General features: G+C 34.2%; 1 protein-coding gene across 12 annotated transcripts in view; it reads left to right on the forward strand.

Annotated features, from left to right (window-relative positions):
• The window catches only part of LOC144957484 (dual 3',5'-cyclic-AMP and -GMP phosphodiesterase 11A-like), a 241,841-nt gene that overhangs the window by 167,035 nt on the left and 57,668 nt on the right, over positions 1-17,138 (forward strand). For 6 of the 12 annotated variants that reach the window (XM_078888782.1, XM_078888784.1, XM_078888786.1 and 3 more), the window contains 3 exons: positions 3,308-3,451; positions 7,552-7,613; positions 14,182-14,238. In XM_078888782.1, the coding sequence (XP_078744908.1) occupies positions 3,308-3,451; positions 7,552-7,613; positions 14,182-14,238 (263 nt within the window). The remainder of the gene's footprint in view (positions 1-3,307; positions 3,452-7,551; positions 7,614-14,181; positions 14,239-17,138) is intronic. The other 6 variants (XM_078888788.1, XM_078888789.1, XM_078888793.1 and 3 more) reach the window with 1 other exon arrangement.

Raw genomic sequence — 17,138 nt, forward strand, 5'->3', positions numbered from 1 at the left:
TATTATTATTATCATTATTTTTAAAATGTTGTTTAAGTTATCTTTTTTAAGAAACAGAAAGCACATAATCGAATGAATAGAGTCAGTTTCTTCTTCAAATTACTCAATTACAAAAAAATCCCATAGGACCCTGCTAAAGACACGGAGTCTCTCTCTCTCTCTCTCTCTCTCTCTCTCTCTCTCTCTCTCTCTCTCCCTGTCTTATCTATCCATCTATTTATCTATCTATCTGTCTATGTTTCTCTCTCTTACTCTCCCTTTCTCTCTTACTTTCGATATCTCTATGTATCTCTCTCTCCCTCTCTCTCTCTCTCTCTCTCTCTCTCTCTCTTTCTCCCTCTCTCTCTCTCTCTCTCTCTCTCTGAAATATATTTTAAAATCATCCGAAAAATCCTTTACGCAATGTATGTAAACCCTCTCCCACAACGATCAAAGTGTGTTCTAATTTAAGTGTCACACGCATTCACTTCATCTTAGTATGTAGTGTATCTTATAAGTAATTTTGACTCATCGCCTCAAATAAAAAAAAAACCTAAACAAAACAAAACCCAAAAAAATTGAGCTGTTATATAGCGCAAGACTCACTAAACGTGCTCAAAGCGCTGTACAAGGGCACCCAGCCAACAGCAACACGTAACATTTAAGACGTGACATGACGCCTGTGAGGCCATATTACATTTTTTTGGGGACAGAGACAACGCTATTTCTCATTTTCCACCTGACTACGGTGAGAGTATATGAGTAAAGAGCCTTTTCCAAGGAATCAACTATGCGCCGAGGAGGCCCGAACCCAGGACCTTCCGATCCGAAAGCGAGTGTCATATCACTAGACATAGCCGCACATAAAACGATTTATCAGAAGATTTAACCTCTATTACGTTTTGTAAAGCGCTTTGAGCACGTTTAGTGGACATTGCACTATATAAAAGTTCATTCTTTAAAGAACAAGTACAATTTATAGCCAAAGATATCAGATTTTCGTTGAGTGTAGTGTATGTGTTTTATTGAGGATAATGAATATATAGGGTGTCACAGAAGTTTGGAACCGATAAGAAAATTGTTTACTGACAGCACAGATAAGCACATAATATTAGCGAATTTTTTTAAAATAAAGAAATATAATTTAAGATTTGTATAACGCAAACGAGATCTCGAAAAATGATTTACCATATATAATTTCTAAGGAGGTTTTAAAATGCATAGACTACATCTTTATTTAATTTCAACGTGTCCATCATTTTGTGTGATCAGTACTTTGATACATCTCTCAAGCTCTCTCCAAGTGTTTTTGAGGGTTGTGCGTTCTAAAAAACTAAGTAAAAATGTGAAATTGAATGTAAGCTTCAATTTAATTTTAATAAACGAAAACAGATAAAATGGACGTTTCGGGGTTTTCCTTTATCAACAAACCAGGATTTTGTTTTCTTGATAAAGGGTAAAACTCGAAATGTCCATTTTATCTGTCTTTGTATATTAAATTGAAGCTTACCTTCAATTATAATATCGCCTTACATGCGTCATTTTCTACGTCAAATTATGATGTCATTGGCGAGGGAACCCTTATAAAGGGCATTAAACACATCAGGTGGATACTGCGCAATAAATGGTCAAGTCTTATCAACACACGTGAGAGACCTATTAAATTCAACATTAAAAATAAAAAAAAAAAATAAAAAAAAATAAAACAAAAACCAACAGCAAAAAACCAACAAAATAAAACACAAGGACAACCCGCCCCCCGCCCCCTCCCCCAACAAAGATGAACCTTATTTTCTTCCGGTTTAATCTGTTAACTGTCACGTGACCGGCTAGACAGAACTAAACGGAAGTAGTTCATTTTTTGGGCCTTTTTATATCCAAAAAAAAAATAAATAAAATAAATAAATGTTTACTTTGTTTTATTTGCGTGTTTTGTCTCTTTTCTTGGCTTTTTCTCTTGATTCCATTATCTTCGTGTGCAGAATTTTATTCAAAATATATCCTAGTGTTTATTCCTTCTTCTTCTTCTTTTTTTTTTACTGTTAAAATCAACGTGGACTTATCTGCAGGTCTGATAACCCAAAATGTTACGGGGCCATCATTGCTATAATGCAAAATGCTCTCTAACCAACGGAAAATATTGTCCAACAATGTTAAATTAAACCCATAATTGAATTCCATAATCAGACCTGAAAATATGTGCACGTTGGCTAAATTACTTTGAAAACAAGTGGCCGTTTAGAATCTTGCGAAATTCGGGTGCAAACTGACGAAAGATCTTTTTTTCCTATTTTCCTAGAAAAGTTTAAATCTTAATATCGATCATTAATATATGGCTCATTGGCTTAGTGGTATAGTGTCTTGTCTTGCCAGAAGTCAAGCAATGTTAAGCATGATCAGTGGTCAGATAGCTGACAGTGATCGTTGAAAATTGTGATCCCGATTTTATGTCTTTGGAGACATTAGGAGACATTTGGAGACAAAATTTATTTGGCACTTTAGACGCATTACTACACTAGACCTAAGGCTACAGGCAGTGACGGATAGTGTTAGATGATTAGTACTGAAAAGAAGGCTGATAGGCGACTTTTGCTTTGTGAAATAGAAATATTTAATCCTTAAAATTGTCCTATAAATTTTCATTCATTAACCCCCCTCCCCTCTCAATTTACACGCTTGTCAAAGCGACCTCGATTCTAAGGGTCTTAAACTCAATTATTTTCAGGTTTAAGAAGTCTCAGGTTGAGGACTTAACGACGAATTATAGGGAGTAATAGTGTGATGTCAGACTACTGGTTCTAATCTCCTTGGAACTATGAAATTAGTCAACCGGAGGATTGGATACACACCTTGACCTTGTGCAACTGATCTTCTGGTTTCAGAGTGATGGCATCTTTTTTCAAGCCCAAATAAATGCTGGTTGCCCATCCTCGCGCTTTTACGGCCCGTAATAATATGTGACGCATCGTCTCAAAACGGTATTATGTCGGAACGAACCATATGCTTAAAAGCCGAATTAAATGTTAAACTGGTCTAAAATATTAATTGTTGGCATTAGCACCCTAAAATTTTATGGCATCCATTCTCCTCAATAAAACATACAAACTCAACACAAGTCTGATATTTCTGGCTCTAAATTCAATTTTCAACATCTTAACCATCCCGACTTAATACCGTTTTGAGGCGAAAGGTCACATATAGAAATCTACTGATACAACCTGCTACTGAAATAGTAATTCTACCTTCTGATTCAATAAGTAACATATTCAAGCTCAAGTTATTTGTTCTTTTTTCTATTAAAAATACTCATTTTTGTCTGCGTCCTCAGGCCCTGCTAGAAGTTGTCCACGATCTTTTTACAGAACAGACCTCCGTCGACAATGTCGTCCTCAAGATCATGCAAAGAGCCCAAAGTCTCCTGAAATGTGAAAGATGTTGTTTGATGCTGAAGGACAAGGACAGCAACTCAGATGTAGGTATCTTATTTATACATTACCATCATCCATTATCCATTATCCAGTATCCATTACCTTGGTGCGCTATGTGGTCTAGTGCTTCGGATCAGAAGGTCCTGGGTTCGAGCCTCGCTTGGCGCATAGTTGAGTCCTTGAAAAGGGCTCTTTACTCACATTCTCTCACCGTACTCAGTTGTAAAATGAGTTAAAATGGCTGTTAACAACGTTGTCTATGTCCGAAAAAAATGTAATATCGCCTTACAAGCGTCATGTCTCGTCCTACGTGTTATGTGTTGCTGTTGACAAGGGACTCCTTGTAAAGCGCTTTGAGCACGTTTAATGGATATTGCTCTGATCTTCTTCTCCTAGTTAACCCTCTCCTTACCAACCAAAGGGAAATCGTCACATTCGTTACGATGAAATCAACAATTTTCTCATTCTAGTTTCTTTTTTATATCACAAAATTTAAAGAAAAGTTTTTGTTATAGCTCTAAAAACTTGACACTGTGTTGTAGAACTCATTTTACTGAACAATAATGTTATGTATAGAATGTACTTGTTGCTTTTTTGCTTGAGTAAGAAAAAAATATTTTTTGTGTTGAGTTGGCCTGATGGTGCATGGGAAACTATGGAAATGGCTGTTAAGGAGGGAGTTAGCTTTTCTCAGATAACTTACTTACTTAATCCTCTTCGGGCCTTGAGGCACATAAGGCACCCGCCAGACATCTCCATTTTATTTATTATTTTTTTTTTTTGAGATCGGCTGCTTTTGCGGTGTCTTTATTCCAGGACAGGCCTTCTTCCGCCTTCTTCCTTTAATTCTTTCTCCATTAGTGGAGGCAGATAGGACCAAAATTGTGCATATTGTGGTAAAAGCATGAAATTTGGTGACAACGAAGGGAGTGGCCATACAAACAATTATGGATATAGAACCACCCTGACAAATGACCGGAATGACCACCAACTGACCATCATTAAAACCCTCTAATTGCTATATAAAATAGACACATCGGCGACAATAAATACTTCAAAATTTAATTGAAGGCAAAATGCGTTTAAGGATTTGTCGTTCGCTTTAGATAAGAGACAAATTAACACATTCCTATTACTGTTCAGCTCTGAATTGACCACGAAATGACCAAAATGACCACTGATAAAAACAGAATGAGCGACAACCTTTTTGTAGTTAAAATACAAATTCTTATCATGGAATTCGAAGTATGTTCAGCACTGCAGTATAAAGTAGATGCCACAATTGGGCAAATTATTCAAACTGACCATATTACTGACCAATAAATGACCATTCAATAACAATCATAAAATCATTATTGTTTGTAGATATTTCAAAGTATATACATTATTGGCAAATGAAAATAAGATTAATGTTGAAATTCCGGAAGCATTCCCTTTTATTGTGAATCGTAGGGTTATTATAGCTTATTGACCAAATGACCAATTGCTGACCAGATGACCAATCTTCCTCAATCACATAAATATGATAGTCAAGTTGATAATCACAATGACATACGTAAGCTCGACAGCAGGTCAATAATAATAACTCACTTATGGAAATTCCCTATTTAATATGTATAATACCACTAAATGACAAATTGACCACCCATTATTACATGGTCCTTCGCCCGCCAGGTTTCTTTGGGTCTTCCCCGCTTTCTCTTCCAATCTGCTGCTGTCCAGTATAAGGCTGTCTTGGGAAGTGGCCCTTTTTTTCATTCTGGCCACATGACCCAGCCAACGCCATCTTCTTTTTATTTGGCTTTCCATCCTTGTGCAGACAGTTTTCTGTAATAGATCTATTTTTGTAGGCCAGCATATGTTAAAATTCTTTTTAGACAATTGTTTTGAAATGTTGCTAGTTTCTGTGTTATGGTGGATGTAATTTCCCAGCTTTCACTTCCACAAATTATTATTATTATTATTATTATATTATTATTATTATTATTATTATTATTATTATTATTATTATTATTATTATTATTATTATTATTATTATTATTATTATTATTATTATTAATTATTATTATTATTATTATTATTATTATTATTATTATTATTATTATTATTATTATTATTATTATTATTATTATTATTATTATTATTATTTATCAATTTCTCCGTATTGTTTGTGTAATCGAGTAGACATTTTTTCAAAGTAATCACTCGGTGGTCTCTCGAGGATTCTGGCCAGTCGATGTGTCAACAAAATGTATTTTCTTCTAATAGCTGTTGAGAACAGAAAAAAGAACAACTTGAGCTTTTATGTCGTACAATATCCACTAAATGTGCTCAAAGCGCTTTACAAAGGGTCCCAACCTACAGCAATAATAATACACATTTATACAGCGCTCACTTTCGTGTAAAACACAAGCTCTGGGCACTATACTTAATATGCAGAAGACATGACGTCTGTCAGGCGATATTTCATTTTTTCTTTCGGACAGAGACAACGCTGTTAACGGCCATGTACTCATTTTACACCTGAGTACTTCGAGAGAGTGTGAGTAAAGATTCTTTACCAGGGACTCATCCATGCCCCACTAGAGACTCGAACCCAGAACTTTCTGATCCGAAGGCGAGTGTCATACCACTAGACCACATAGCCAAACCACGAAAAGTTACAACAAAATGTACATGAATACCATTTCAAGCAAAGAATGTAAATGTTGCTGCTCGAAGCTCGAAGAAATAAATAACAATGTGAAAATGATTGTAAGCTTCAATTTACTGTACGAAAACAATAATATCTGTTTTCGTACATTAAATTGAAGCAGCTTACATTCAACTTCACATTGATATTCATTTCAAACAAAATTTTTAGGTGATTAAAAATAAACTATATGTGACCCATCGTCCAAAAAACGGCATTATGTCGGGATGAACCAGATACTAAAATACCAAATTGAAGCTAAACTGTTCAAAAATTGGAATTATTGCTATTTAACATTCTAAGATACGATATTCATCCTCTACGATAAAACATACAAACTCATTGCAAGTCGGATATTTCTGGCAATGAATTCAATTTTCAGCACCTAAATCTTTCCGACATAATAACGTTTTGAGACGAGGGGTCACATATAGAACCTCGAACAGCTGAAAAAGACATGACATCAGCATCCGCAAATTAGATTGCCTTTTTGTTTGGTTCTCTTAATTTTATCGAATTATATTTACTATGTATCTATTTATTCCTTTTTTGTTTGGTTTGTATGTTTATCTGTTGTTATATTTTTCTTTCGTTCAGACAGCCATAAAACTACTTGACCGTTCTATAAATTACGCTTTAATGGGGTCGCTGGCTGATAAAATGAGGAGATGATTACAATTTAAAAGATTTACAACACATGATAATCGTTCTCTGGAAGAGATCTTTCGTTGCTAAACAAACATCCACAAGAAAACGAAAAATGAATAAAGTCTATGGTCAAAATATAGATAACAATTCACATTTTAACTGTCAAAATTTGAGGCTTTTTTTCTGGTGCAACATACAACGAATGTAATATAAAGTGCAAATTATGATGATGATAATAATAATAATAATAATGATAGTGATAATAATAATAATAATAATAATGATAGTGATGATAATAATAATAATAATAATAATAATAATAATAATAATAATAATAATAATAATGATATAATAATAATAATAATAATAATAATAATAATAATAATAATAATATAATGATATGATGAATGATGATACTATACACTTAACTACTAAATACTACAACTACTACTACACTACTATACTACTACTTACTACTACTACTAACTACTACTACTACTAATAATAATAATAATAATAATAATAATAATAATAATAATAATAATAATAATAATAATATTCATCATCATCATCATCATCATCATCATTATCATCATCATCATCATAAAAACAATAATAATAATGATAAATAAATAAATGATAAATAACAAATAAAGTTAAACAAGGGGACTAAAACAAGCCTATCGCAACTCTTCACGGGTAGCACGAAACAAGATATCTATAAGGCGCTATTATACTTTTCACACGGCAAAGGAGTTGTCTCATTTGTCAATGTTTTCATATTATTTTCTTGTTTTCCAACAGACTGCACTTGACAAAGTATTCGACTTGTCATTTCCAATCAAGAACGGTCACAGCGGAACTGCGTGAGTGTTTTTCTGAATTTTCCATTCTATTTTTAGTTTATGATTACAAATCACGTGACCCACGGACGCCAACTTGTGTTATTGTGTCCGGATGAACTTGATGCAGCAAATTAACTGCAGTTAACTGCCGTACATTATTTACAAACAAAAAACAAAACAAAAACAAAACAAATACAAAAAAAAAAAAAAAAAAAAAAATTAATTTGACCAGAAAAGTTGTTTTACAAATATCGTTCAATTTAAATGATCCTCATCTTGACAAAATCTCTCAAACCTGGGACTTCCTGATATAATACCGTTTCGAAACGGTGGGTCACAAATGAGGTTAATTTAATGTCGGTATCGGGGATTACTGGCCATAATAAATTTGCGATTTGAAGATAATATGTTCGATACAGTTTCCTTGAATTTCACCTAAATAATATTATTTGCACTGGTATTAATGTCGGAACAAATATAAGTAATTTTTTACAAATTTGTTTAATTATTTTTGATATTGCAGTAATATTTGCACTTCATAATGTAATAATATTATTTGCATTTTAAAGTTATTGCACATTATATCTTAATATTCTTGATGTTTTTAATTGCCTCTATTTCTCCTTTAAAAAAACAACACATGTTTATTCCATGTAAAAAAAAAAAAAACACACGTTTATTCCATGCTATATTGATGTTCTGTGTTTTTATTTCCATTACTTAGAGTCCTTTACAAAACTTGCAAAATCAATTTAATGAAAATGTTGCTGTTTAAAGCTCGAAGGAAAAATTAACGATAAGTATTGAAATTAAAATTTGCAAAATCAACTTAATGGAAGTGTCTGTTGTTGTTTAAACCTCGAAGGAAAAAACTAACGATAAGTATTGAAATTAAAATTTGCAAAATCAACTTAATGGAAGTGTCTGTCGTTGTTTAAATCTCGAAGGAAAAAAATAACGATAAGTATTGAAATGTAAGCTTCAAGTTATTAAACGAAAACATATACTGTGGACGTTTCGGGTTTCCCCTTTATCAATAAAACACGGGTCGTGTTTTATTGATAAAGGGGAAACCCGAAACGTCCACAGTATCTGTCTTCGTTTAATAAACTGAAGCTTACAATTCATTACGTATCGTTATTTTTTTATTCAAAATCAACTCAGAGCATCAAATCATCAAATCCACTACCAGTTCAAAGGTCACGAAGCAAGACTAATACTAAATGTGGTAAAATGAACAAAGTGGCTTGACATATTATGTCTTCTCGACATCCTAAAATCAAAATAAAAAGAAAATGTGGCATTTTAATTTTTCTGTACGTTAAAGTCTCATTTCATTTTCGCTGGCTATACGTTTATTTTTATGCATTAAAATCACCCATGCCGTTTTGAGAAGGCAGGTAACAATTCTGATCCAAATTGTTAAGCCCGGTTAAATATTAGTTAATATTTTGCAAGTTTTTTTCTGTGTTTATTTTTCTATGTATTTCTGTTTGTCCCTTTCAAAAGCAGACTGCATAAAGTTAAAAATTAAAGTAATGAGTAATATTGAAACTGAAAAAAATGCGGTCCAGATAGCCTAAAACCACTCATGGCACGCCCTCCTCCCCCCCTCCCCAAAATAACAACAACAACAACAACAACAACAACAACAAAAATCAAACAAAAAACAAAAAACAAACTAAAATAAAAAGAAAGAAAGAGAAAGGAAACAAACAAGAAAACTAAAACAAAAACAGCCCCCCCCCCCCCAAATAGAATAAAAATAAAATAAAAGACAACAACAAACATACAAAAGAAACACAACAAACTTTTTCAAAATTTTGACTTGGGCAAGGAGCCCACATATTATAATGTTGTTGCGGAAAATGTCTATTATTTTATAATATCGAATTCTTGCTTAAAGAGAGATAATTATTTCGCGAAGTATTGAGGTGGAAATAGATATATAATGACCAAAATTCTTGTCACAGCACATCAAGTGGATTTTATTATGAGATTAATGTGAACAGAACATTTATTTATTGTGATTTGTAATCACTCAGTTGTGAAGAATGTGCTGCCATTTCGAATAATATTGTGAAAAGATTATGACAACGTACACATTCTCTTTATAAATGAGAATATATTTTGAAAAACAAAATAGGGTAAAATATGATAAGATGTCAATGTTATAGTGTCAGACAAAGCTATAAGTAAAAAGAAAAGAGAATAAATGAAACCTTACTCGACTTGGGAGCGAACCTCAGATATCCCGATTACCAGTCCGACGTGCTGTCAATGTATAATGTTGCATTCATACCTTTTCAGAGATAATCATTTTAAAAAAAGAGCTTTATATAGCTCAATATCCACTAAATGTGCTCAAAGCGCTTTACAAGGGGTCCCTGGTCAACAGCAACATTTAACATGTAGGATGGGACTAGACGCCTGATAGGCGATATTGTGATTTTTCGGACAAAGACAACGCTTTTAACGGCCAGGTACTCATTGTACACCTGAGTACGGCGAGACAATGTGCGTAAAGAGCCATTTCCAAGGACTCAACTATGCGCCGAGCGCGAGGCTCTAACCCAGGACCTTCCGATCCGAAAGCGAGTGTCATACCACTAGACCACATAGCCCCACAAAGCTATAAGAAAAAAAAAAATAATAAAAGAAACCTTACTCGACTTGGGAGCGAACCTCAAATATCTCTATTACCGGTCCGACGTGCTGCCAATATTATACAATGTTGTATTCATACCTTTTCATAGATAAGTTAGCGGGTGGTTGGATGGGAGCATCACCCTTGAATCGTATACCTATGATGTTCGCATGGGTGTACGATCCGATAGTGATGTCGTTTCTTCTTCTCTTTACTAGCCTATCCTGCTTCTTTGGTTTGTGATTGTATTTTTGACAGGGGATATTTTTTTTTTCTGTAAATCTTCTGCCTGTTTGTTCTTGGTTATTTATAATTTAGCTTATGATATCTTTAGGTTATGATTTTGATTTACATTTGTACTATTTTTGTTAGATTGCTTGTTTTTTTGTTTCAGCGGTCTCTCATATAACCTCAATTGTGTTGGAAGAGACCTTAAGCAACAAACAAACAAAAAAAATAGATAAGTTATTATTGCACCCGTGCTTTCCTGCTTTCTCAATAATTCCCCTCAAGATAGAAAATGTGTTTCTCTCTATACTAGATCTAGTAACAACCAAAGAGGCTTAGATAGACACGGACTGTGAAGTGTTTTCAATGCCCACAGCAGGCACTGACTGATGCAAGATAAAGATCTAAAACAGAGGGTGTACGAGGCAGTCAGTGCCAGGCACAGCAAAAAAAAAAAAAGATAAATAAAAGAGAGAAAAAAAATCAGCTAAAAATATATATTATCATCCTCGACTGGGGACCGAACCTCACACCTCCTGATTACGGTCAGACGTTCTATCATTTCATAACACCAAACACTATAATACTAGTAACAACCAAGAGAAGTGTTTTCAATGCCCACAGCAGGCACTGACTGATGCAGGATAAAGATCTAAAACAGAGGGTGCACGAAGCAGTGCCAGGCAAAGCAAAAAAGATAAATGTGACACGTCGTCTCAAAACGGTATTAAGTCGGGATGATTAAAATGCTAAAAATGGAATTTGTAGCCAGAAATATCGTGCTTAAGTTGAGTTTATATGCTTTATAGAGGAGAAAGAATGTCATATTTTACTGTGCTAAATACCAACGTTTCATATTTTTGACCAGTTTAACTATAATTTGACTTTTTAGCATCTGGTCCATCCCGACGAAATACCGTTTTGAGACTAAGGGGTCACAAATATAAGAGAGACAAAAAAAAAAAAAAAAAAAAAAACACCAAAAAAAAAAAAACAGCTACAAATATATATTATCATCCTCAACTGGGGATCGAACCTCACACCTCCCCATTACGGTCAGACGTGCTATCATTACACCAAAAACTATAATACTAGTATCAACCAAGAGGTTTAGATAGACACGGACAGTGACGTGTTATCAATGCTCCCAAATGGTATACTCTTGTCCTGTGGCATTCACTGATAGCGCCCAAGACAAAAATAGAACACGGGTATCGAAGGATGACGTAACGCAACACCGAATCTTTCATTCAATCTGGAAATAATCAAAGAATTAAATACACAGTTTTATATATAGATAGATAGTATGCGCTTGGCTAAGAAGCTCGCAACATTGCCATCCGGAAGTACAACGAACCAACACACAAAAATATTTGTGACCATGAACTTTTATAGTCTTGATAGTACAGTTTAGTGAGAATCACTCACAAACGCGGATGGCAAAATAAAATAACAAAGGCTTGAGTAATGTCATCTTCTTTCTATCTATAGATAGTATGCAGATGACGTCACTCAGGCCTTTGTTATTGTTTTTGCCATCCGCGTTTGTGAGTTGTTCTCACTAAACTGTATTAACCAGACTATAAAAGTTCGTGGTTACACAGAGTTTGTGTGTTGGTCCGTTATACTTCCGGATGGCAATGTTGTGAACTCCTTGGCCAAGCGCATTCTATCTATAGATATCCAAACGCGGCTTTGTGATTTTGTGGTATGCCTCAAGTCTTCGGTCCGGAGGGTCAAGGGTTCGAGTCTTGCTCTTATCGACGCATAGTTGAGTCCTTTGGAAATGATCTTTACTCCAATTAACCACTTCCTTACCAACTCGTCACTCAGGTCTTTGTTATTGTTTTTTGCCCTCCGCGTTTATGAGTAATTCTTACTAAACTGTATTAATCTGACTATAAACGATCGTGGTTACACAAACTTTTGTGTGTTGATCCGTTATACTTCCGGATGGCAACGTAGTGAGATTCTTAGCCAAGCGCATACTATCAATAGGAAAAATCATCATATTCGTTAAGATACAAGAAACCTTTTTCTTATTCAAATTTATTTTGTACATCATAAAATTTAAAGAAAATGAACAGTGTGTTGTAGAGCATGTTTTGCTACAGAAACTATGTATCGCAAGAATTTTACTGCTATTGTGTGTAAGTGATAAGAAATATATTTTGTGTTAATTGGTTGTAAGTTTTGAGGGGAAATCGTGAAAATGGCTGGTAAGGAGAGAGTTAAATAAGTGTGACCTAAAAAGTACCAGACGAAACAGAAAGAAAGTACTATAAGAATCAAAGCAATACATCAAGCAAACAAGCACAGGTGCGGCTATGTGGTCTAGTGGTATGACACTACCTTTCGGATCAGAAGCTCCTGTGTTCGAGCCTCGATCGGCGCATAATTGAGTCCTTGGAGAAGGCCCTTACTCACATTCTCTCATCGTACTCAGTTGTAAAATGAGTACCTTGCCGATGACAGCCTTGGCTCTGTCTGAAAAAAAAAATATAATTGTAATATCGCCTAACTGGCGTCATTATGTCCCGTCCTAAACGTTACATGTTGCTGTAGGCCAGGGGCCCAATGTAAAGCGGTTTGAGTACTTTTAGTGGATATTGCGCTATATAACAGTTCAAAAAGCTCAATTATGAACTAAATAATTTATTGTCAGATCAAAGGGGAGCAACTCTTTCCTTGCGTAACTGGATTATATATATATAACAACTTATAGTCCATATATCTGACAGGAAACATGAATACGATACCAACCATAATCTTTGGAGATTAAGATAAAGGGAGTAAATCTGACTCATGAATGAACAACACAAAACGAACTACTCATTTAGGCACCTCTATTTGTTAGTTCAACCATATTCTTTGAATATATCAGATTACAGAACCTAGATATTTTATTCAGTATTTTTAACAGATTTTGGCAGCTCCTGCCAGAAAAATTCGGGTTTAATAATATCACTCAAGCAAAGTCCACTTTTTTGAAGGTCTGATAACCGAACCAAATTATGAGCTGAGTGTTTTAACGTTGGTGTTATTATGGACACTATTTAATTTTACATTGGTTTGAGAGCATTTGCATTACAACAATGAGCCTACAACAAATTGGATAATCAGGCCTGGGAATAAGTAGTAGTCGATATCACTCAAATCGGACAATAGGTACTTTATAACAGCCCAGCATGCGGACATCAGTAAAAATAAAAAAGCTAGGCGGTAACAGATCCAATCTACCAGATCTGGCGCATGAATATAAATAAATGTTTACTATGCATTCAAATCTTGAGCTTAAAAAAACCCCAAAGAATTCGTGAAAGCAGGAAGCCCAGCAATCACGTGATAAATCAACACCGTCTCGCTAGTTGTTTATTTTTAGAAGTAAATATCCCAAAAGACTCATTGAATCAGGAGACATCGGTTACTGTAAGTCTGCGCAGTCACTTCTCTTTTTATTTTTATTTTCTTTTCTTTTTAATTGAATTGAATTTTGTGTAGTTTTTTTTTTTTTTGGTTTCTTTATTTGTTTTTTGTTTTTTTAATCAATAAATGTTGTTTTTTTTCAACCTCCACGTACTGATTTAAAAATGGATTTTTAAATTTTTGTTTTTTCCTTTATATGACGCACCCTGTAACTTGCCACTTTGTCTTGATGTGCACCACGTGATTGTTCAATCCATCCTGTGACCTTGACCTTGCTTTGTAATGAAGTCGGCGTCGGATCTTTTCCCGTCAAGATTCCAGCACACCACTCAACAGACAACAGAGGTAGTAAATAAGGGATTGGGTGCCGTACTCTGGGAAAAAAATCTGTTTAAATGATTTTGGCCAAAAAAGTCGTCCTCCAAACCCCTATCAATGGGAGAGATCTATATTCATGTTTTCGTCCAACCGAGTCATCAATCACGTGATTTGTTGCTGTCCAACGATTGGATATTTCTTAACAAATGTAAACACGCTGCTTTGTTTATGAAAGTTATATAAACATACCCATGTGTCAAGCTGAACAAAATGACCAGTCGTAATGTTAGATAGTTCCAAATCTGTGAACAGTTTTCACTATGTAGGTCACTTTGAGAACATTTTCCAATGTGACCAATGACCTTGAATAGATGGAAATGTAATATAGATCGTGTCCAATAACATGACCTTTGTCTTGTCCAAAAGACGAGTGCTCTAACAATTCCAGGACGATTTTTCTGGCCAACATTATTTAAACGGTTTATACTTGTCAACATTTTCGTTTCTCCCATACATTTTCATCCTCTCTCCTTCTCTTCCTCCCTACATTCCTTTCTCTCCCTCGCCCCAATCTCTCTCTCTATATTCCCCCCCCCTCTCTCTATCTTTACCTCCCTCCCTCCCTCCCCCCCTCTCTCTCTCTCTCTCTCTCTCTCTCTCTCTCTCTCTCTCTCCTTTTATTGATTCTCTTTCAAAATTATCATTTTCTAAAAAGGCCAAATGAAATGGTTATGAATGGAAAATAGATTAAAAGAAAAACAAAAACACGTAAAAGAAAGCAACAAAAAAAAAAGAAAAGAAAAAACAGTTACTTCCCATATCAAATAACTTCAAAAATGTTAATCACCACATACGATCTGATATATCGTATTGAATACTTACCAAATCATATATCGATATATCACCATAATTAATTGAAAATGTAGTAGAGTTCTTGCTAGGGCTTGGATTAATGTATCATTTTTGTTATTGAAGAAATAATAAGTACATGTATGTGCATGTTGTCATAATAACAATAGCGGTGATCATATTGATGATGATGATTATGATAACAACAATTGTAATGGTAGTTATTATAATGACAATATCATTATTATTATTATAGTTATAGTTATTATTATTATTATTATTATTATTATTATTATTATTATTATTATTATTATTATTATTATTATTATTATTATTAATAATAATAATAATAATAACAATAATAATAATAATAATGATAATAATAATAATAATAATAATAATAATAATAATAATAATAATAATAATAATAATAATAATAATAATCATAGTAATAATAATGGTGATGATGATGATGATGATGATGATGATGATGATGATGATGATGATGATGATGATGATGAGAATAATAACTATACTACTACTACTACTACTACTACTACTACTACTACTACTACTACTACTACTACTACTACTACTACTACTACTACTACTACTACTACTACTACTACTACTACTACACTAATAATAATAATAATAATAATAATAATAATAATAATAATAATAATAATAATAATAATAATAATAATAATAATAATTATAATGAGAGAAACTTAATCCAACTGAAAAATAAGTCTCAAATCAATCGATACCAAATCTAAATACCAAGGTATCGGATAATGCCAGTCATTGGAATCGAAAGCTTTGCCCTGTCAGTTGATGCGAGTCTTTAGCCATCCAAATTTGGTGAAAAAAAAATCTCGTTATTCGGGGATTCCCGCACGACAATGGAAGACGCTAATCTGGCAGAGAACTGATTGGGGCTGGAAGGGAAAATCCAACACAAAAGGCCTGCCAAATCCACTCCTGACATCCTTCGTGTTTCTTGTTTTATTATTTACCTTAGTCCTACCTTTTTTTTTCTTTCATTGTTTTTATCTTTATCGCTATTGAAACCCACCTTTTCAAATCGGTTTAAATGTCAGGGGTTGTTTAGGTGCTGAATAAGAAGTAATCCTTCAGTTAAATAGACTCATTATCCCGGTTCTTATAGCGTGAAACTTAACTGACAATAGCAATTGCTTGCTACCTTTAGAATAGGATGCTCTACTTTCCACACCAGATCTAACTGATCTAGCTATCCAATAACTGCTCGGTGGACAAAGGGGTCAGAATTGCGAAGTCAAAATACTGGTTCCAATCCAATTAGAAGTGTAAAGCCCCTCATTTCGATGACTGGATGCCTACCTAGGGCTTAAACTTAAACTTAAACTTGAGTTTTATATCGCGCAATATCCACTAAATGAGCCCTTTACAAGGGGTCCCTGGTCAACAGCAACATTTAACATGTAGGACGGGGCATGATGCCTGTTAGGCGATATTACAATCTTTAGGGACAAAGACAACGCTGTTAACGGCCAGGTACTCATTTTACACTTACGGTGAGAGAATGTGAGTAAATAGCCTTTACCAAGGACTCAACTATGCGCTGAGAGCGAGGTTCGAACCCAGGACCTTCCGATCCGAAAGCGGGTGTCATACCACTAGACCACATAGCCGCACCGCTTTTACGCTCCATAATCCCAAATTCTGCCTATCTATTCTAATAGAAGAATAGTTAAGATTCAAATTATTATTATTATAACCAATTCATTGTTTACTATTCACTCGTTGGTCTCCAATGAGTTTTGAACCGGAAGAGTGGAAGAAGATAATATTGCTCAAGAAAATAATATATGTGACCCATTGTCCCAAAACGGTATTATGTCCGGGTGAACCAGATACTAAAAAAGCCAATTGAAGCTGAACTGGTCAAAAATTTGAATTATTGCTATTTAGCATTCTAAGATACGATGTTCATCCTCTACAATAAAACATACAAACTCATTGCAAGTCGGGTATTTCTGGCAATAAATTCAATTTGCAGCACCTTAATCATGCAGACATAATACCGTTTTGAG

The sequence above is a fragment of the Berghia stephanieae genome, chromosome 12 (assembly GCF_034508935.2).
Source record: "Berghia stephanieae isolate SIO BIC M18660-M18661 chromosome 12, UCSD_Bste_1.3, whole genome shotgun sequence".
NCBI classification, from domain to species: Eukaryota; Metazoa; Mollusca; class Gastropoda; order Nudibranchia; family Aeolidiidae; genus Berghia; species Berghia stephanieae.